This window comes from Heloderma suspectum, chromosome 2, assembly GCF_057233095.1.
Source record: "Heloderma suspectum isolate Gila_16-S chromosome 2, 16-S_ref, whole genome shotgun sequence".
Classification (NCBI taxonomy): domain Eukaryota; kingdom Metazoa; phylum Chordata; class Lepidosauria; order Squamata; family Helodermatidae; genus Heloderma; species Heloderma suspectum.
In genome coordinates this window covers 133,167,909-133,190,975 of record NC_139459.1, presented here as the reverse complement: position 1 = coordinate 133,190,975, position 23,067 = coordinate 133,167,909, and the positions used below count along the sequence as shown (strand labels likewise).

Genomic DNA, 23,067 nt, shown 5'->3' with positions numbered 1-23,067 from the left:
GTTCATGGGACTACTCACAACATATTAAAAAAAGCATATTTTAAAAGCATGGTTAAATAATGTTGTCCTCTGAAGATAAAATAAAACACACTTTTTGGCACAGTTGTAATTGAAATAAATATTCTAGGTAACATGCACTTTTTGTGAAGATCTTTTAAAACTCTAGAATGTACACTAGAATAAGAAAATAAGACAATTTGGAAGAAAGAAGAGACACCCACCCCAACCCATTTAAGCACAGGTTGTACTAGATTTAAAGAACCTCCAATAGATGCTCATCCACACTCTTTTAATGGGGCTTCTTACATATTAGCGGTTTCCTAATGCAGTTGTACTATTCCTTTGTGATTATCACAATAAAAACACATAGTGTAGATAATTTTAATTTTAATCAGCTTGTCATACTCAAAATCTAGGTGGCAAACCAGTGCTTTTTCCCACCCCTTCAATGCAGGCTTTTATTAATATAGCACCATCTGTGTACATGGTACTTTATAAAGTAATATAAGCTAAGGACAGGTCCCTAACCAGAGAAGCCTAAATCAATTTAAGCAGAGACTGGAGTAGAGGCAGCCCTACGAAGTGAGGCAGCTGCCTCAGGGGGCAAATTTTGGGCAACATTAAGGATAGGAGGGTGGAAGACATGAGATTAAGCTTTTGAACTGGCCCTTGAAGCTGCTTTCACAGCAATTAACAGGTGATAAACTCTAAACCTTGTAAAGCTTCACCTTAGAAGCACAGGAACAGGTCATGTTTTTTTTTTTCTGGCCAGTTGGCAACCCTAAGCACAATCCACTAAGAAGATGAAGACCTATTTGTTTACACAGGCTTTTCCTGACTTGTAATGGACTATGACACTGCTCCATATTATTATATTTGTTGTAATATTTTAATTATTTATTTTATATTGTGAGCTCTGCCGACCCGACCCCTTCCAGAAATGAGTGTTTCCCCTTGTTTCAGGTTGTCCCCCAGAAGCGCTAAATTGCTGTTGCGCAAGTGGTGCAGGCTGCTCATGTAATGGAATTAACAGGACACAAAAGAATCGGTGAGGGCGTAAACAGCCTGTTGGATACTGTCCAAGGACCATAACTCTGTGGTAGAGCACATGCACTGCAGGCAGCAGGTCCAAGGTTCAATGCCTGACATCTCCAGTTAAAAGGATCATGGAGCAGGTGATCAGAAAGACCTCTCTTGGCCAACACCTTGGAGTGCCTCTCTCTGCCAGAGCCGCCTATACTAGGCTAGACGGATAAACAGAATGACCTGGTATAAAACTAGGGGGATAAGGATGCCATTTGGATTTTCAACCTTGGAAAGAGGAGACAACAGAGGGTGAGAATAGAGAGGCAAGGGTGACCAGGCAATCATCTGAAGAGATGAATGTACTAACAATTTAGAACAAGGATACCAATTCCAGATTAATCCAGAATAAGAGTCTCATTTTATGAAATTTAAAGGGAAGGCCATGGCTGGGCAACAGAGCACATGCTTTGGATGAATAAGGTCCCAGCTTCAATGCCTGGTATTTCCAGGTAGGGCTGGGAAAGGCTCCTGTGCGCAAACCCTGGAGCCGCTGCCAGTCAACAGTCAGTAAATACTGAGCTCGACGGACCCATGGTCTGCCTCCGTATAAGGCACCGTCCTATATTCCTACCCCCAAAGCAAAATAGCGTCTCCCAAAAGAAAAGTTCTCAAAGTTACCCCCAGAGGTCACAAAACTCAAAGTTATCGAAACTGTACAGAACAGACTCCGCTTCGTAACATCTTTTCTCTCCCCACACACACCCATAAGGGAGCCTCTCCCCACCCCCACCTCAGGGCACATTTACACCCACCCACTGAAACAGCAGCAGTTTACAGCATAAGCTTTACACCAGCAGTAACTTCAGCGTAAAGTATTTCTGTACTGCTGCACGCACTGCCAACACAGTGGGAAAGCGAACCGCCGCTGTTCACTCCAGCGCGCCTGACACGAGGTATTTCACTGCGGAAGCAAACTCTGCTGTTTGAGGTACGAAGGAAGGCCCCCTAAAGCGTCCCCCCGCCCGTATCGTGTTTTCCCCAGCCTGGTCTCCCGCGAGAGCGAGCGGGCCTCCGAATAAAGTGCATTTCTTACGGAGAGAGTTGAGGGAAAGCTGCCCCGACTACAGCGGGCACGAGTGGGGATAAACAGAACGAGCGCGCTTTCTCGGGCAAGGGTGCGCCCTCATGGCGCGGGGGCAGCCGGGCAGGAGCGCCGAGTGGGCGCGGCGAGTTGGTCAACCAGCGGCCGGCAACTCGCCTCAGTACCTCAGTTCCTGATGGGCGCGAGCGAGGCCTCGCAGCATCACGCGGCGGCGGGGCGGCGGCCACTCTTCCCGACCAACCCCAGCTCTGCTCCTCCCCGCTCGCCCTCGGCGTGACGGAGAGAGGCGGTCTTTGGGTCGGCGGACGCCTGCGCGGTCTCTGCCGGGGCCAACGGAGCGGGCGGATCCCGACGGGCCCGGTGACGTGTCTGCGCTTACAAGAGCCCAGCCCGGCTCTGCCGGCCTGGGTTGGGGAAGAAGGGGAAAGAGGCGGCGGCGAGCAGAACAGGGCGCAGCGGGGAGGCGCCTCTCGGAGACTCCGCTCCCGAGGCCCAGGCAGCGACAGACGCTCCGCCGCCGGGAGAAGGAGAGTCCCGCCCGGCCTGCACCATGTTCGGTGTGGAGAGTCTGGAGCGGGCCGAGCTCGGGGAGAGCCTGCTCACCTGGGTGAGTGACCGAGGCACAGAGTGGGGAGCTGCCGTCGCCCGGGAACTCCTCCACGCCGGGCCTGTGCTTTCCCTTCCGCCCCTTCTCTTCCCCGGTGGCTCACGAGAGCTTCCTGTCTCTTCGCCTCAGTTTCCTACCTACATCTCGGCGCTCTCATGCCGTCAGCCGGTCTCCAGTTGCACTTACTCTCCTGTTCTTTAACGTGCCGCGCGCCCTTTTCTCCCGCCCGGAGTATGGGCCTCATCCTCCTATTATGTCTCTCTGTGTGCGCCTAACCCCCGAAATCTCTGCATGTTTACTCGCTTCCGTTCAACTGAGTGGGACTTGAGTAAGGACGCAGTCCTATGCATGTTTAGACAGAAAAAGGGCCTACAATTCCCAGCATGCCCTAGCCAGCTGACTGGGGCATGCTGGGAGTTTTAGGACTCCCCCCCCCATCTGAACATGTAGAGGACTGCACCCTAAGTAACTGTGCATGTAATTGTAGGCTAAAGTACTGTTTCTACCTGTATACTTAAGGTGTAAATGATGAATGTGACCATTAAGTATTTGAAAACATGGGTGTTATTCAGGTACGCTTCTCAAAGAACTGGGATTGGTTCTCTGTGAAGTCCACCTGGGTTTGTTGCTGTGTAGTGTGTGAAAGATCCAGTACAGCATTACTGTTCTGCCCATCGTTCTATTGTTTGGTAGCATTAATGTCATCAAACAGGCAGTTTTCAAAGGGCTGTCCTCACTTTACAATCTCTCTCTCTAGTGTTGCTTTAAATGCCTCCCCTGTCTTCCTTTAAATGTACTTGATTTCCTTAATCTCATCAATCCCTTTCAGTGTTTGTACAAACTCGTGTAAAACTTGCCAGTTGTGGTTACCAGCTCTGTATTTTGCACCTAGTCTTATTTTCTTTTTCTTTTTTTGAGAGAGGAACTACGTACACTCAGACACCACAAGATTCTGTTGTTTTGCTTGCAACAGACCAACACTGCTACTCCTTCAGAAGTTATTACTAAGGATCTGTTAATTTGGGGAAAGCAAAGTACTTGTAGTTTCCAAACTTAGAGAGCAATCTTATTCCCCCTAGACAGCGTCGGGGCGGGGGGGAACTGGATCCCAGAAACTGAACAATCTAATGTCAGAATCGGGACTCTGAGGCCGGAGCCCAGAAACCACGCTTCCCGCCCCTCATTGCTGGCATGGTTCTTTCTGAGCTGGCTGCATTTTTGCGCTCGGAAACAGAGCACGGAGACAGGGAAAAGTGGCAGTCCCGGGGCTGGGAGTGGAGGAGACTGTGGAAGCTGCTTTATGCAGCTTCCTATTGGGTCTCCAGGCTCCTTCCCTCCCCAAAGCCATGGCTAGGCAGGCAAAATCACCCATGCAGCCAAAATGCAGGGTGGCTAGAGCATGGAGGAGAGGATCCCCTCTGTGCTCCAGCTGTTCTGCATAGGATAGTTGGCAGCCTCCAATTTTGGAGGCTGGTGACTGTCCAGATAGGTTTGCGCCCTTAGTTTGATATCTCCTTCAAGCCTAGAATTAATTGGGGATGGAAATCTATCAGCGCACATTGTTGTAGTGTGCTGTGTAGGTTAAAGCCAATGTTGTGCTAGCAGGCGTCCACTAGCGCAACTGGAATTGCTCCCTCTTTCTTCCCCCTTGCAGCTCTCCACGCTGCACGAACAACTGCTCCAGAGGGTTTCCCAGCTTTCCAGAGCAGAGTTTGAGAGGTGGGGGGGCTGCAGGAAGAAGGGCAAATTGCCTTCCTCCCCATTCCGCTGATGGAGCTGCACCCATCAGAGGAACTACATCACTGGATACAATGCTGAATATCTACAATCAGTCGGTCTCCAGCATTCCATTTTAAGAAGGCTTTGCATGGGTATTTTGATTGGGAGGAGAGGTATTTCCACAGAGCCACTTCTTGTTGGCATGGCATACAAAGGTATATTATTGATGGGGTTTAGTGCAGCATCTTGGGATAGCCAGTTTTGCTTGTGTAATGTCCCAAAGTGTGATACTGTATACTATCCTAGCCTGGATTATTCCAGTGCACTTTTCATCACATTGCCTTTGAAACTGTTTGGAAACTTCCACTGCAAAATGCTGTTGCTTGCCTATTAAAAGGTTCAAGTCAGCATACTTGTATATTGCCTGTTCTGAGACATCTGTGCTGGCTGCCAATTCATTTTCAGGTAAAAAGTGCTGTACTTAATCTTCACATTCCTAAGTGTCCTGGGGTCTGATTATCTCAGGGGACATCTCCCATATGACCATGCCTGGAAGTTAAGATCTGCAAGTGATCTCTGATTTCAATATCATCTCATGTGTGGGTCAAATTGGCCTCCAAGAGAAGAAGGCCTAATGCTTTTTGATGCTGTTCCCCAAGCTTGCTTCCTTGAAGGCAGCTCCAAACCTTTATTTTCCAATTCGCTTTTGAGTTGGCTGGTTGATTTTTTTTTGCTGCTGTTGTATTCTTATTGATGGTTTGTATTTGTTTTAATTAGTATGTGTATTAAATTATATACTTTTGTACATCTCTTTGGAATATTTTTATATTAATAAACAGAAGCGTTTTATTATTGTATTTATATAGTGGCCCATAACAGAGGTTTCTGGGTGGCAAACAAACACCAAAATACAATGAAAACTATTAAAACTAAAACACGCAATTAATACCACAAATTTTATTCTGAGAGGCTCAGGCTAAAAAAAGTTATTTAAAAGGCCTGGGTGAATAAAAAGGTCTTCACATACCACTACAAAGACCATGAAGATGATGCCAGGTGAGTCTCTTTGGGAAGGCGTTTCCACCCCTGGGTTGGGCACCTGTGCTGTCTGAACCTGAGCAACATGGCTTGTTTGAAGGGGCAACAACCTTCAGATAACCCAACAAGAGGCCCTGGAATGCCTTTGTAATCTTAACTTGGTACATAGATAGTAAACGTAAGAAGGACCTTTCAGTTAATCTTGGAGGTTGTGATAGCGCTTAGGGATGGAGGCAGTCAGTCAGGTATGTTGGGTTCAGGCTGTTTAAGGCTTTATAGTTTATACTCAATACTTTAGAAGAAAGCAGAAAGCCAATGCAGGTAGTAAAGCTCTGGTGTAGTGTGCTCCTCAAGACCCACAGCCTCTGAGCCATTACCAAGGATAAGTCTATAGCGTGCAGTTACAAAGCCATGCATAATAGTTGACTAAGCCCAGATTTGAAAAATAAGCTTCTAAAGGTTACGGGTGTACTTGCTGTTCTGCAATGAACTCAAACAGCTGAATCAATGAATGAAGCCTTTTAACTACTTATATATAGCTTGTAAGTAGCCTGGAACTTTGATAGAGTAGCAAGACATAGGATCAACCTGTCAATTATATTGACAAGTTTTGACATGACTGTGTTTCCCAGAATTAGTATGCTAAAAGTCTATAAAGACAAAGTTCTTGGTTGTGATATTGTATAGAACCAAAGTACTTGGGAAAGCATTTGTAGGACTGCTTCTTGTATTACATTAGGTTCACAGTTCTCACAGAAACCAATCTGAAGCATTTACAAAATCTGTGCCTACTCATTGGTAAAGTTCATGGGAAAAACAACTTACTAACTTATGGAATAGTATGTGATTGGTAAGCAATAAAAATCAGCAAGGGATGCTTTTATAATAATATGGTTATTTGACTCCTAGCTGGAATCCTGCATATCTATGAATTAACGCACTATTGACTGAACCTTTGTAAAGAGTTTCTCAAACTTATTTGAAGCAGGCCCAAAGTTTTAGCTAAAGTAGTTGAACTATGTTTACAGAACATACACTAGCCAGGTTATAATTAAAACAAAATATGTAAAGGCTCCATAGTCACCTGATTTTTAAATAGATTGGGAAAAGTTTATCGTATATTAGCATGCAGAATTTAGTAAGCTGTAAGAAAGAGAAGGATTTCCATGCTGAAATTGTTTGGTTGGTAGCAATGAAATCCACAAAAGGGAGTCTGTGTAGCATATTTCTGATACGCATCAGCTTGAGTCATTTGATCTCTGCCACAGCCTCTATTTCTCAAGTACTGCTGAAGGTTGACAAGTTCAGAACATTTTTCTTGGGTGTGTTGGAATTGGGGGCTGGAATCCAAACAGACAGATACCATGAATGTACAGTAGAGCTTTCTTCTGAACGTCATATGTACCCCTTTGAGCATGCACAATCATAGTGTTTCTGCAATAAAAAAAATGTTTTTGAAAGTTGTCTTTTAGAGTGGCTTGCTGGTTAAACAGGGGAGGAAGAACCCTTTTATGCACTACAAAAAGCCAGAAGCCCAGTTGAGACGTTACAATCTCAGTCTGAAAAACCCTGCTTTATCAGAGTGATAACAATCATTGTGTCCACAGGCTCCTCCCTCTTTTGTACTTTAATTTAGTACTTCTGGGTTTTTTTTAAACCACCGTTTCCTGTTACATCTGAACCAATTTAAACTGTGATTGAAGCAAACCCTACAAGCCAGGATATGAAATCATGGTTTGATCTCCTGGTTTGTAAGGATCACTTACCCATGGTTTCCTGGTTCAGATGTCACAAAAACAGTGGTTTAACGAACTCTGGAAGTACTTAATTAAGGTACAAAAGAGAGGTGCACAAGAGGAGGGGAGAGGAGGACTGAGTGTGGAAGCGCACAGATTATTTCTGGTCTTGATCAATCATGGTTGATTTGACTGAGATGGTGCCATCTGAGCTGAACCAGTGAAAAAGTGCCTGCATAAGGGGGTATGGTGGACCCATTATGTCTGCCCACATCGAGATGATCAATGAGGTGGTAAATATTAATATGCCAAATGACATAATATACTTAAAAATGTATATTGCACCCTTGCTTTCAGGGCAGCTAACAACAAATGATAGGATGAGTAACATACGATCAGTATTGATAAGCAGTAGCATAAAAGAGCAGCAGCGTTACTTTAAAAGTCATGCCTGTATTGTTAAAAACCATAAGCAGCTTTGCAGATGTCAAAAGTGCAGAACTCAGTGAAAATTCTCCAGTTAAGTTTTTGTCAATTCTCATTATTATGATTTTTATTACATTGCATTAATTTTGAGGAGGTTTGTTCTTAGGTGCAATAGGTTATCTTTGATCACATAGGCAAGAAAATGAGTTAAGTGGGTACTTAAGCTGAGCGGCTTGTAAAACTTTCCACGGCCATCCAAGTGCTCTAACCTGTCTGTGAACATTTTAAGGACTGGTTAGGGTGGATTAAATGATCAGTGGGTCAACAGGCTTGTTCAGTTGAAACTTTTTCATGTGAAACAATTTAGCACCTGTGTGAATATGGGCAGGCTAAAATTGTTGTTCCCACTCTTTTTCCAGGGTGTTGACTTCCTGCTTCGTGAGGAGGAGGGGTGGGAAATCCGGATCTGAAAATATTGCCTTTGTTTTTTAAAAAATGTTGAAGATACATGCATTTATTGCTGTTCATGCAGTTATGCCCCATCCTACAAAGAAATTTTAATTTCTAAAATTGGAAGTTATTTTCAGTGTAGTGTGTCAAGAATGATTGCTTTCTGGGCAAGTTTTGGAACACCTACTTGGCTTGCAGTGTAACATAGGCCGGTGTGCCCCAGGCCTTATGTTTTCTCAGATGAGACTTCCTGTCATCTGCTCCATATGAAGGAAGAAGCAGACATGCCTTAGATATTCCAGGTGCTTCCCATTAAGTTACAGTCTGAGACTAAGAGTAAAACCAGATGTTATTTTAAGAAATTGGCTCCCCCGCCCTTTGTAGTAAAATTGAATGGGTTCATAATGGGCACTTGGCAAAGTGCTTACCTTTTAGGGGATGCTGAGCACTCTCCTGATGTCAAGGGACATGTGGCTTCCATCTTCATTTCCCCCTAATGCCCCAGAGGTTGAGTCTTTTCGGGGTATTGTTAAAAAGAAATGACCACCACAACAAAAACATGGTGGCTAGCGTGCTGTAATTTTTTAAAGTAATTAAAAGGACATAAGAAGAGCCATGCTGGATCAGACCAAGGGTCCATCTAGTCCAGCATTTTGTTCACAAAGTGGCTGACCAGCTGTTGATGGAAAGCCCACAAACAGGACATGAGTACAACAGCACCCTCCCAGGTTAGCGCCCAGGGCAGGCAGCAGCTGTGGCAACGCCTATGGAGCGCTGGGGCCCTGGCATATGCCCGGATATGGTAGGTGCTGATGCTAGCACTGTGTCAAATTTGCCTCCTGTGGTGTTGTCATTATACTGACTTTATAGTACTGGCTGGTGGCCAGATGTGGAAACATACTGTGTAATGACACAATGACAGAACTAAGTTCTACGAGATGTTGTGGAGTGAGAGGAGTAGCTTTATATACAGTTACCATTTTTGCCACAAGCATATCTTGTCCCAAGTGTAACATGAGCTTAAATGGGGAAGGGAACTTGTGCCCAAATGCTAGTCCACTGAACCCTAGATTTATGGATTAAGGCATTACTTACTGTTGGGAGCGGGGTCCCTTAAATGTCTTGCCAATTCTCAAGTGGCAGGCAAATGCCCTCCTCCCAGGTACTCTCTGTTCTGCAGAGAGTGTGGTTGGGGAGAAATCTGTCTCCCTTTGTGCTGGCGTTTTTGCAGAAGTGGCACAAGTTTTACGTTGCTTCTCCTCCTGCAAAAGCTTCTTGTGAAATTACTACTTCATCCAACAGTTACTAATGTATGAATTTCACTACCATAACATTTAGTAATGACCACTGGCTTAAATGTATTTAAGATTAGATAAATTTGTGTAGGATAGATGTATCAATGACAATTAACCATGTTTTGATTTGAAGTTAACTTCTTTGAGCTGTTGGAAAATGGTCAATAAATGTAATAAATTCTAGCTATACGTTATACTTTTGAATATACTTTATACTTTTATATACTTCTGAATATCAGATACTGGTGTGTGCGCATGCATGTGTGTGAAGGCAATGGCAGGGGAGGGCTTACTGTGTTTTGACCTGCTTGTGGGCTTCATGGATAGGGATGGTTGAATCTATCTGTTTAGGTCTCTACAACTTTCAAACCTTTTCAAGCACAAGTTTATTCCATCCCGTTTTTGCATCAGTTTGCAAAAATTAATATGTAGGGAAGTGTGAAAACTCAAGGATAATTTTGTTCCAGTTCTCATATTTGTTCAGGAAGTACAAATTAGGTCAGTTCGTGCTAAATTGTGAAAGAAATTTCTCCCCATCCTTAATCATGGAGGCATCTGGCTCACCAGTGTAGAAAATACACAGGATTAGATGGCCCTTTGGTCTAATCCAGCAGTACTTTTCTTAGGAAAGAAGACCTCGATCTCTCCCACATCCCAATTCTCTGGCACTGTCAGAAAATTTGAGGGAAGGCAGTGATAAAATGTATATCATTCAGGTCCTTCCTGAATATAGAGTGAAACTGAAGTCTTTGCTGCTGTCAGTCCATGTCTAAAAATGTATTTTCACTGGATACTGAACTGACTTCGAACTGAGTGTTTAGAAATAACTATGTCTTTTGTGGCTCCCCAGATTTTCTGGGAATTTGTGTGCAGTGTGACTAAGGATAAGTGTAAGCCCCTTTAACAAATTATTACAAAGAAGGGTGAGAATTGGCAAGAGCATATATCTCTTGTTAAATGCCACAAAGCTCCAAAAACGTAGGTCACCCTATATACCATATCTTAATAAGAATTATATTGTACAATATATAGTTCCATTCATTAAAATAAGATATGTGGGTGAAACAAAAATTCATTGTTTCATAAAATATATTAGTAACATAGTGAATGAACATAATACCAGTCAAACTGGGGCACATTCAAAATTCTATTTTTTTCCCAGGTGACTATTCCTAGGAATATAAGTGTGTGTGCATGTATCAGTGTGTCAGGCAGTCAGACAGTCTGAAAAACCTTCAGATTTGTGGAACACATAAAATTAAAGCTTTTAAAGGTTTGTATTACTAAAATAAATCAGTGAAGCATGCTACATTACTTCCCAATCAATTTAGGACATTGGAAAAACTTCCAGAAAACCCACAGCTCTGATTATAATGTACAAAATAATCTGTAGCCCCCAAACGTAATGCTCAAATTGTAAAGCATTTTGTTGTACCATACTATATTGGCTGGAAATTGTTATGCCATTTTATAAGGGATGTAAGCTATGGCCAGCTCACAATGTGTTTAGGACATGTGCTAAAGCTGTGTGTCTACATCTGCAAACATAGAAAACCAAAATCATAACACTTTGGAACAGAATTTATTGCTGAAGAGCTATGAATCTGTACCATATAGGCTCAGTGCTATTTATTTAGAAGATTTAGTGCTTGCAGTTTGATTGAATTATCCTGACGGCAGCTTACAATAGATTCTAGTAAAATATACACATGTGTGCACTCTCACAAACCCAGGAACCAGCAGCCCTTAGGTGGCAGATGCCAGAAGGTACTTCCCTTCAGCTCTGCAGCCCCAGGGTAACCAGGTTAATACCAACCAAGAGTGCCCTTCTGGCATTACATGTCTGTATATAATAATTCTATGGTTATGGTTATGTATTCCTGTTGTATATCTGTGTTTTATGGTGAGTATTTCTGTGGAGTGAGAGAGATGAGTGACTTGGGGAATGGTGGATTTGCATATGTGTGGAGATTGGCTGAGAGAGTGAAGCGGGGGTGAAGTGTGTGTGCTACATAATCTGTGTGCTGAGTCGAATAGGACAGATAGTGAGGGATAAGATCAGAGACAGTGATGAGATAGGTTTGAAGGATGGTTTAGATCAGAGTTAGGATTTGTGAGAGGCAGTATTTTAGGATTAAGAACTGAGAGGGAGGGGTTGAGAGAGAGAGAGAGAGAGAGGTCTGTGAGGACACACATTGATAAAGCCATTAAGAGTTACCAGTTTATTAGTCAACAACGTATTTGCTGTAGTTAGTAAAGTTTATTTATCTAACCAAATCCTACACCTTCTGTGCTTGGCTGCATAAGGGGAAGGTATAAAGGAACAGTGCAAGGTTATTATTAAAGTCTGTGCATCCATGCAGATAGAGGACTGACTAAAGGGTTGGACCTAAGCCTTAAAGGTCCTAGAGGCAGTGAAACCCAGTGTGTGTGAGCGAAGGTGGTTCCTGCTGGGGGTGAGAAAGGCCTTAGAGAAGGGGAATTCTCACTAGGAGATGGCAGGAATGCCACAGCCCTCATAACTAAAGTTTGAAAATAGGGCTGGAATTGGGTTGACAATCTAGTTAATGTTAATCATGGTTGAAACCAGTGCGAATATAATGCTACACCACAGTTAAAGTAAATTGTGGAAGGAAGAGGGAGAACACAAGCTTTAGCATGTTCCTAATTTCCTGAACAACTTGCATTCTAGAACATAAATTTCATAAAATTTAAAACCGTGCTTCTGACTATGAAATACATCACTAACTTTGTGTATCTCCTGCTTTTTTAAAAACAAAAAAACAAAAAACAAGTTTGTATTTGAAAAACACTTTTAAGAACATAGAACAATAACGTTTTCTTGTTATCTGAAGATACTGTTGTTGGATTTGATTGCTATTCATTGTATGTTATTATTTTGGTTTACATTTTTGTATTTTAAACTTTAAGCCACATTGTCCAAAAAGCAGCATAAAAATAAACTTCAACCAGCATTTAACCTACCATAGCTTTATATAATCTTTGAAGATATTAATTGATTTTCTCTTGGAGATTCAACGGACCCATTTTTATTACAACAATTTCTTTTGCAATCACCACCTGATATGGTCCTTATAGCAGAGGTTTTATAAAAGGATCAGGATGTAATTGGCTTAGGAGATACCATACTGTCTAAGAAAAATCAATCCTGAAGTGACTGGAGAAGAGAGAAAAAAATCTAATGTAGATCATGATCTAAACTAGATAGTGAGCAAGCGAGCATGCTGGCTCCTGGCTGCCCAATCCCTCCCACTGAGCTAAACAACCCAGGGATGTTCTGTTCCTGGGTGGTTTATCATGATGTCTGAACACAGAACTCTGGGTTGTTGGGGGAGAGATAACCCATGTAGTTGTTTAGTTCAGTGGGAGCAATCCGACAGCTGGGAACCAGCTTGCTCCCTCCCTCCCTCCCTCTCATTCACAACTACCCAGGGTTTAAAAAAGCCTTGGGTAGTCATGACATGCAAACCAATTCTTTGTGAGAACAGTTTTGCAGGTGTTAATCAAGATGCAAGAGATCTGCAAGTCTTCTATTTTTTTTCAAGGCAATTTTTGTATAAATAATGTCAGTGCACATGGAGCCTTACTGAGACACATAAATTTAAAAAATGTAGGTCTCTGACCCAATATGTTTACAATCCAAGCTCATTTAGAGGGGCTAAGAGAGAATGTCTTCATTGCAGTGATGGTGTTTGAACGAGGACCTTCGTGGTTTACAGCCATTACACTTACCAGCTCTTAATTTACATGTTTGGTTACTCTTATTCTGATACTACATCTATTCTTTTGAGCTAAACTGTTACTTTTGTCACTTTTCTATGCCATGTATTGTAGTTGGATAGTAATAGCCTTGCACCATTTTTACACTCTCTTGATGTCTTGGCATAATGCAGTAGATGCAGCCTGACTAAATGTGTGTGTGTTCCTTTTCAGATCCAGACATTTAATGTTGAAGCACCATGCCAGACCGTAGAAGATTTAACCAATGGCGTTGTGATGGCCCAAGTCCTTCAGAAGATGTAAGATAACATTTTTTGTAAATATTGTAAATATATCATTGAGATTTGATTCCCCGCCCCCACAGTATCCAACTAGTTTGAACCTGCTATATTATGCTGTCATCTTAAGTACCCTTACTACTCTACAATATGTTTTGTTTAACATTAAATTGTGGATTTAATTCATAAATGTGTTTGTTAGAATCTCAAACCTTTGTTTTCAAATGCAGGAAAAAACTACTAGCTTCAGTCTTTCCTGACAGAACAAACACATAATTTTTGAGGAAGTTTATCTTGAGTTTTAATGAGAAGACTATATACTGCAATATTTTTAATACATCAGTTCAGTAGTACTCTGAATAACAATACTTGGTAGTCTTTTAAAAAAGCTATTAGTTATAGTATACTGTTAAGGTACATGATGTCTTTCAGGGTAAAATACATAAGAAAAGACGGTAGATCTCTGCTCAGAGAAGCAAACAATCTAAATTTTGACAGTGGGGAATACAACAGAGCAAGGAAGGAATGAGTCCCGTATATACTTAGGGTTTCTTATGCAAATTTATTTTATTTATATTATTTTATTATATTTTTAATCCACCCAGTAACAAACCTTCTCTGGGCTGAATACAAACAGTTGTAGCTGGGAACACAGATGGAGAGCACAATCCTATGGCCCCTAGACAGCATCTGGGGGGCCATAGGATAGTTCGGATTTCTGGATCCGAGGTCAAAGGCAGTGCTCTGACCTTGGACCCAGGAGTCTGAGCTCCTCTCCCCTGTGTAGCTGGTGCAAATGCGACCTTGGAGGGAAGGGAAAGGGGGTGTGCTGGTGGGTGGGGAGGGAGGATGGCTTATGCCGTACCCCCGGGCCTCCCCAGCCTCCTTCTCTCCCCCTCCCTGACACCTCAGCTAGATGAGCAAAACTGAAATTACAGAGGGGGAGGGGTGCGAAGGGGAAGACCGCCTCTGCCGTGCCCCCCACTCTGCTTTGGATGGCTGTAAGCCTCTGAGTTGAGGGGCTTATGGCCATCCCCATAGGATTGCGCCCTAAAATGCAGTACAAAGAGCTAAAAATATGAAATACTAAGCAAATATTTAAGATACAATGCAAAACAACAAACAGCACATGATAAAAAATATATAAGAACAGCCATAAAAATCTAGAACTAGGTCTCTATTGGTGCAATCCTATCCATATCTAGACAAAAAAGACTCCTACAATTCCCAGTGTTCCCCAGCCAGCCATGCTGCCTAGGGAATGCTGGGAGTTGTAGTATTTTTTATGTCTAACCTTGCCTAGGGATTGCGTCCTCAAATGTTTGGGAGAAAAGGAAGTTTTTTGCCTGTCATTGACAATGTAGGTGCCAGGTGAACCTCTTTGGGGAGGGGATTCCATAAGTGGGGTGCTGCAACTGAAGTGGTTCTTTCTCTTGTAGCCACCTGTCTAGCTTCCCTTGGTGAAGGTTCCTGAAGGAAGGTCTCCCAAGATGACCTAAGAGTCTGAGCAGGTATATACGGGAGGAGACATTCCTTTAGATACTCTGTTCTCAAGCCATTTAGGGCTTTAAAGGTCAACACCAACACTTTGAATTGGCTCAGAAACTGACTGGAAACTGTCAGACTGCAGTTGTCAAAGCACTGGTATCACGTGATTACATAGGCCAATCCCAGTTAATAACTTAGCAGCTCTCTTTTGAAGTAACTGAAGTTTCCGAACCATCTTCAAAGGTAGCCCTGCAGTGCATTCCAGTAATCTAATCTTCAAGTTCTGTGTCCAGATAGGGTTGCAGCTGGTATATCAACCTAAGTTGATAAAAGGTGCTCCTGGCCACCTGGGCTTCAAGTGACAATGAGGGATCTAGGAGCAACCCCAAGCTGCACACCTGATATTTAAGGGAGAGTACAACCCCCTCCAGAACAGATGGAACACCACTCAACCCAGCATGCAAATCACCTGCTAACAACAGTACCTCTGTCTTGTCTGGATTCAGTTTCAGTTTGTTGGACCTCATTCAGTCAGTTACTCTGCTCAGGCACCAATTCAGGACATGCACTGCCTCACCTAGGTTAGTTGAAAAAGAGAGGTAGAGCTAGGTGTCAGCATACTGATGACGCCTCAGCCCACATCCCTGGATAACCTTCCCCCTCGGTTTCATGTAGATGTTAAATAGCATGGGGGATAAAATTGAGCCCCGTGGAACCCTGTGATATGATTGCCATGGAACAGAACAATAATCCCCCAGCACCACCTTCTGGAAATGACCATCCAAGTAGGAACAGAACCGCTGTAAAACAGTGTCTCCTACTCCCAGTCCAGACAGCTGATCCAGAAGGATACCATGGTCCATGGTATCAAAAGCTGCTGAGAGGTCCAAGAGAACTAACAGGGTTGCACTCTCACTGTCTCTTGCTTGGCAAAGGTCATCCCACAAGGCGACCAAGGCAGTTTCTGTCCCAAAACTTGACCTAAAGCTGGATCTATGGAAAGCATATACTAAAAAAAGAAAAGAAAAATGATCTGCATGTTCAGTAAAGTATGCTGTAATGAGAGAAATCATAGGGCTGGTGTGACTGTTTAATTATGTTTCCATATTGCTGTCCTTCCTAAGTAGCATTGGTAATGATTTTGTTTATTGAAGACAGTGTAAATCACCCTTTTGCCCCCACTCTGTGTTAGCCTCTCAGTGTCATGGCACTGACAAGGCAGTGTTGGGGAAAGTGCTATTGCTTGCGTAATATGCATTCTCTTATAAACAGAGGGGCTCTGTTTCCTCCAGTGTGAAGTCTAGCATCATTCAAGGACATTAAAATTGCTTGAGGATGACTAAACAGTAAATGTTTCAGTTATTCCAGTTTTTCTGCTGAGGGTATATTTTTTTAAGGACTTACACAGTGAAAACATTTAGAAAATCCTCTATAATAATGTGCTACATCTCTCTGAGTCTCTGTCCACTTCCTCATCCTGAACAATTTCGTGGAAAGGCGCAACTAAAATATGAGAGGGAGGAAAAGGTAATAAATTGTGTTGGGGGGGTACAGCCTTTCACCTAAGAGCGAGCCCGTCCAAAATGCCTCTTCACCTTGAACTACATTGGGAAATACCTCAGAATTCCCTTGCTTTAAGGCTGAAGAAATGGCTTTGTGACCTAAATGGTCTCTGTATGAATCCCTGCCTTCACCTAACACTTGTTTGCTAAATAGGCTATTGGCACACCTAAAGAAAGGGGCAGAAGTCCTAGGTGAAGGTGGAGATTGCCTTTGCAACCAATGTGTTTCTCTGTGAGTAACACAGTCACACAAATGAGCTACAACCGAAGAAGGCAAGTATGCAGCTGCGATAAGGGTATAGATGAGGCAGAAGAGATGGGCCAGAGTGCCAAATGCCAAAACATGTAGAGTGGAAGGAAGCAGAGGCCAAGGTAAAGAAAGATGGAGCAAAGCTACCTGGGAAAGGAAGTTAGGACTAGCAGTTATGCATCCACTCAGCAATAGCCCAACTTTAGAGCCATACTTCAATTCACAAAGTGGTGGGTATCTTGTTAGCATAATATATTGCATAAAATAGTTATGTTCATTGGTATCATATTTGTGTCAAAAACACACAGAATTTATTGACAAAAATGGAATGTACTTTCTGCACTGCACACCACAAATGCAAATGAAGTTAGCCCGGTCACTCCTTAAACTGACCAAACCAGTCTTGCGGTTGTTTTTTGTTACTGGCACCGCATCTATGTTCTATTTCAAACATCCTATTATTCACAAGTCACCACTGAAAACTGAGCTGTACTTTCAGTAACATTAACTGATTGTCAAGAGATCTTGTGCTAGCACTGTATCAGAAACTGAGAAAGTAAATTAAAACTTCAGATTCTTACACATTAAAGAGTGGTGTATGAAATTTGAAGAACCTCTTGGTCAGTGGAAATCAAGTAAGAATGTTGAATTATGAAATAACAGGCAGTCATATATTTAATTAGGAGTCCCAAAGCATAGGCTCTGTGGTTGGTGAGTGAGGGGTCACGGTAGTCTAAAACGATTTCATCACACTCTCTAGACTTTCTGTCCAATTGAACTCCAGTTCTGAATGTTTTTGTACCTGACCTTGGTGTACTGACCCCCACCCACCAGTCTCTCTACCTGAGCTGATGAAGGTGGTCTCTTGGGTCTGGTGTTGAGGACCTTTGGAATGGGAGCTTCCACATCCACGCTAGGCTTTATTTGGGCAGCTTAGGAATTTGTGTCTGCCATCATAACAGTACATCTGTCCCAATATATCATCAGCTCATCACATGTTGCAGATCACATTTTGGATCTAGTGTTTTCACTCGGAAAATGGTGATCTGGATGTGGGGGAGGGCTTCATGGTCAGATCACTTACTGGTAATGTTTAGACATGCTGTGGCCACTTACCTCCATGGGGTGATAGACCTGTTAGAATGATCTGCCTTCAAGGCTGATAGATTCTTGAGAGTCCTTATGGAGTTTTCTGTTGGCATGGCTAGTGTTTCTTTCAATGCCCTGGTCCCTCTGTGGGATGTGGAGATGACTTGGGCAGTTGATGGGATTGCTCCTAAATGCCTTTTCCCACTAAATAGAGCTCGTTTGGCCCCTTGGTTTAACGGAGAGTTAGGAGGGATGAAGTAGATAGGATGACAGCTGATGGAAAACTCAAAGTGAGTCTGACTGAATACAAGTGAGACCTCATTGCAGAACAGGGGTGCAGAACCTTTCAGCCTAAGGGCTGAATTCTACTTCCAAGAAGCTCTCTGAGGCCACATTCCAGTGGTGGGTGAGGCAAAAGGGCTGGGGCCAAAATACCAAAAATACGAACATATTTTATGTTAAAGCTTTTATTGTCAGTAACTAAGCCTTAGGTGAGGCACTTCAGCCTTTTAGAATGGGAGAAAAAAAGTGCACAAAAGCTTGGGAACTACCAAACCATCAGTGATTGGGGGAAATGCTGTGGGGCCAGGAGAAGAGGTGGGTCTTCTGGGGAATCCTGGAGAGCCACATCTCTCCCCCAAGCTTGAGGTTCTGCACCCCTGTCCTAGAACCTACTTCCTGGCAAAATTGGTAGAATACTTTCCTGCCACGATCACATCCTTGCAGTGCCATCCAGCAGAGGTTTTCTGAGTGGTCTGCAGCTGCCTTCAACTTGATCACCAAACTGGTGTTAAATAAGTACTTTGAGGATAAAATTGATCACATCCACAGCACCTTGGATGTCACTTTATCAGCTGTGGTACCAACCTTAAAAGCATGCAGGAGAGCTGTTAATACCTGGACACTTACTGCATCCAGCAGACTTAGGTGGAGAGATCTGTTTCATGAAGCCTTATCTGTGTTTGTGGATCAGTGCGTGCAGTGTGTACCAGAGAAGAGCACATGATAAGATCAGTATTACAAACTCTGACCTTGACACTACCCCTGTATGCAAACATGTCTGCACTTATCTCATGAGAGATTCCATAAAAGCTACAGATGTAACCTTGTAGTGGCTGTACACCCAGCTGTTCTAGAGATGGGGAGAGTGAAAGACAGAGGAACTTGCAGAATAGCTCTTTTTTGCCCATTAGTGCTCATGCTATTGATTTAAATAGCCAAAGCAATGCAAATTGAGAATGACTACTCATCAGTCCTTCTCACACAGCTAAAAAGGCTAGCTCCAACAATCTAGTTTCCCCCATAGTCTTGCAATACAATTCTTAGGAAGCTGCAATAGTTGAGAAATTTAAACCTTGATGGTAACATAGATTTTAATTAATTAATGATAAGTAATTTAGCTAAGAATTTAGTAGAAGCCATTAGTGTAGGTTTTAGACTTAACTTTGAAAATGCCAATTTGTGTAATTAGAGAGTAACTTTGGCAGTTTCCTAAGAATATGCTAAATTCATTTTTGCAGATGAATCCAACATACAGGACATTCTAGAAGTCTGTTACCGTGATACCATTAGCAATAATGGGTTGTACCCAATGCTCCGTGAGTGGAAGTCCACTTGTGCAACAGGAATTTCCTGCCCCCTCCTCCCAACTGCAGCCTCTTGTGCTTCTGGGATGTGGCATAGAGGGCTGAACTGGGAGGGGGGAATTGGGGTAAATCAGGCAGAGGAAGCTTGGATAAGCAGGAAGTTGCTCATGCAAAAGGCCTCTACCCAATTCTCCGTGATTTCCTCCTCCCATTGCAGCACCCCACAGCACATCACAAGCCAATCCTGAGAGTCTCAGTCCTCAGGAGAAGCTTTGAAGTGATTCATTGCAGTGGAAGGGGCAGGGAAGTCCCTTTGCACAAGTGGACAGGCTCAAGCAGCATTGGATAGAAGTCAATATTTTAGAGGAAAAAATACACTGAAATTATTTAGTTAAGAATCAAACTGACAATACGTTTAATACAGAGCAGAGCCAAAATTCATGAAGATGTAATAAGTAATGTCTTCTGGTGGGGAGATGACAAAAACAAATAATGGTGTAATCTTGCTGTCAGAAAGCATATTTTATTTTAGCACTTTTATTTTATGGGCAAGATCCAGTGGGGGTCTTCTGCGCATGGACAGCCATGTTGGCCTGAGGCAAGAGTCTTTGATCTTGGCGAGCAACAATGCTAAGAGGGGGAGGTTGCATCACAGCAGCTAAGCCACTCTGCCAGAAAAAGATTTTTCAGAGAGAGTATGTATTTTCTAGACCTGAATGGCATCTGCAAGGGTTTCTTCCCTTTCTCCTCTTGGAAATACTGCTGTTAGTGATGCAGAGGGCATTTCCACATTATTTTCAACTTCCCTCTGGTGTTACTTAGTTTGTTTCTGTGCTGCTTACCCCACTTAACCCCTTTTGCATCCCTCTCCCAGCACTATCTTTTTCCTGGAACTCAGCAGCAGCTGCTAACCCTAGCCTCCATCTTTCACCCTGAGAATATATTCCTTCCAAATACCTCCCAGTCAGCTAGCTTCTGTGCCACTTCATTCCAGTCTGAAAATGAGACTTATAGCCCTCTCCCCCCCGACACACATACACACACGCACAAAGTATCCTCAAATGGTTCAGGTTCTTACAAGCTATTGAGAGAGCTGAAATTTGGTACATACATAGGCCACCTGCCCCCCCACATCATTTGTAACATCTGTAAATGGAGTATTTTTTCATCTAACAGTTAAAACCTTGGACATTTTCCATCCCAAGCATGGCTTGGCTTGCTTTGGACAGGTTGTGGGAGTTCATTGCCTGTTCAGGCTTGGATTTTGGGGAAGGGGCACTTCCAGTAACAGTCAGAAAAATGGCTCTATGTTGGTGGAATGCAAGCTTCATCGACTGTTGTGTCCTAAATTCAGTTTGGCTACGGCATGTTTGGGTCAGGCTCTTGATTTGAAGATGGGGAACTTAAGCCTTCCACTGCTCCTCTGTTCAAATTTTTACTCACCTCTGACAGTTTGTGCCTGATTCTAATTTGAAGTCTGCCCAGCTTTACTATTCTTCCTTTGTTGTAAGAGGTTTTAAAAATGCATGATTAACTTTACTACTTAAACATGACTAGTTTTCTGCTTCTGCTACTAACAGTGTTTTTCATCCTTTAAAGATTCTTGTAGCCCTTTTGTGTTCTGTAAAATGTGGACATGAGTGTTAGAAGGTTCATTTCAATAAGGGAGCAGTCCTATGCATATTTAGATGGAAAAAGTCCCACAACTCCCAGCGTGCTCGTTAGCCAGGCTGGCTGGGGCATGCTGGGAGTTGTAGGACTGCTTTCTGTCTAAATGTTGATAGCGTTGTGCCCTAAATGTCTCATTGTAGCCTCATGTTGTTGTTCAGTCGTTAAGTCATGTCCAACTCTTCGTGACCCCATGGACCATAGCATGCCAGGCCTTTCTGTCCTCCGCTCTCTCCCGGAGTGTGCTCAAGTTCATATTCATTGCATCGGTGATGCTGTCTAGCCATTTCATCCTCTGCCGTCCCCTTCTCCTTTTGCCTTCAATCTTTCCCAGCATCAGGGTCTTTTCCAGGGAGTTTTCTCTTCGCATTAGGTGGCCAAAATAGTTGAGCTTCAGCTTCAGTATCTGTCCTTCCAATGAGCAGTCAGGGGTGATTTCCTTTAGGATGGAATGATTTGCCCTCCTTGCAGTCCAGGGGACTCGTAAGAGTCTTCTCCAGCACCACTACAATTAACAGTAGTTCTTAGCTCCTGTTAATTGTAGCCTGGTACATAGCTATCCTTGATATAAAACTCATGGATAGTGAGATAGTTGTATTAATCTCACAGTAACTTCCTTGATAACTTTGGAGAGTAGATGTTTTCATAAGCAAGAGAGCTGTAGCAAAAACTGAGCTTGCATTCTCCTACAGCAAAGTGGGACATATAATAACTACTGGATATATGCAGATTTTCAGACCACTTGAGAGAATGCAAACAAAACAATGTTCCCCTCTCAGCAGTGATTTTTAAAGATTTGTACTAAAGCATATCGAAATGACTCTTTATTTTGCTCCTTCAATTCAAACAGGTATCAGAGAAAGGGCTTAGTCAAGAGGCAGGCAAGACTGTTCAAGTAAAGGAGAGTGTCCAGGGGGTTGACAGCTCCGGTCTATCCCATGCTCCTAGATCAGCAGCATGATTTCAACTGCTGTTTCAAAAGCCAAGTAGTTTGCGGGGAAACTTGCAGGACTAGACAGGCATGACAGCAGGAAGGTAGGTGTTAGAACAGTAATTCCGGAACTGTGTGCGAGGGCACATTAGCACGCCATGAGAAATACATTAAATAATTAAAGGCACCTTGGAGGCCCAAGCACCCATTCACCAAGAAGGCAGCTTGCTATATCTCTGCATGAATCACTGCTCTCCTCTTGCCTCTTTCCAGTCAGAAGGTACACTCTGATCAGTGACTTTTGCAGAAACATGAGTGGGATGGGCTCCTCTATGGATGAGTAGTTCTTGGGGTTATATACTCTGAAGGTTTAATGTTTCTGGGAGTGAGTGGAATCAATGGAGGCATTTTTTCTTTTTTTAACCCCCACCCTTCAGGTGTGGAATTTCAGGATGAAAACAGGTAGAGGGGAAAGCTTAAAATCACGCCTCCTGGAGCACCTCAGTCCTCATCTGAATTGGGGCTGCATGTGCGTACTCTGAAGTAAAAATCCAATCATGCATAGCTCTTTCTTCTACAGTTTAGTTTGCCCCTTATTTCATGTAAGTGTGCATAGGATTGCATCTCTTTAGGAAGAGCAAGTTCAGAAGCATTTATTTGATATTGTATTGCAACCAGTTGCTCAGCTATGCATTCTGTGTTTTGTATTCATAATCCTTAGAAAGAATACTAATATTTCTAAGGAATTCCGAAATTCATGCATCTTAAAATGCAGCTAAGATGGAAAACAGAATTTCAGTCTTTTTGAACATGTATTATGACTGAGAAGTTACGTTGTCACTTTATCAATTTATCTATTAAGGATAACCTTGATTTTATGATATTTAAAGCAATGTTACCTGAAAATTTAATTGGCTAGACTGCATTTATTTCATTTAGGCTTGGCAAGGTCCCTAAAAATTTATGTTTCTAGGAGAGAAGGAAAACATCTGAAATAACTGCATGATAAGAGAAGTCAGTCTGTTTTGTGTAACAGTTATATAACAGCAGTGCAACTCCAGCTGTTTATTGGTGT

At 42.8% G+C, this 23,067-nt stretch overlaps 2 protein-coding genes across 19 annotated transcripts in view; one reads left to right on the top strand and one right to left on the bottom strand.

Moving 5' to 3' along the window:
• RNF170 (ring finger protein 170) overlaps window positions 1-3,106 on the bottom strand; it is a 39,031-nt gene extending 35,925 nt beyond the window's left edge. For 7 of the 16 annotated variants that reach the window (XM_084834810.1, XM_084834811.1, XM_084834809.1 and 4 more), the window contains exon 1: window positions 2,293-2,383. Coding sequence is in view for 3 of the 16 variants with exons in the window: in XM_084834809.1 (XP_084690935.1) it covers window positions 2,293-2,330 (38 nt within the window). In the remaining 13 variants the exon portion in view is untranslated. The other 9 variants (XM_084834819.1, XM_084834823.1, XM_084834821.1 and 6 more) reach the window with 6 other exon arrangements.
• Window positions 1-23,067, top strand: part of HOOK3 (hook microtubule tethering protein 3) — a 161,783-nt gene that overhangs the window by 77,904 nt on the left and 60,812 nt on the right. The window contains exons 1-3 of one of the 3 annotated variants that reach the window (XM_084834800.1): window positions 2,444-2,735; window positions 13,354-13,439; window positions 14,858-14,929. Coding sequence is in view for 2 of the 3 variants with exons in the window: in XM_084834798.1 (XP_084690924.1) it covers window positions 2,679-2,735; window positions 13,354-13,439 (143 nt within the window). In the remaining variant the exon portion in view is untranslated. Of the gene's footprint in view, window positions 1-2,443; window positions 2,736-13,353; window positions 13,440-14,857; window positions 14,930-23,067 lie in introns of those variants that run through there. The other 2 variants (XM_084834798.1, XM_084834799.1) reach the window with 2 other exon arrangements.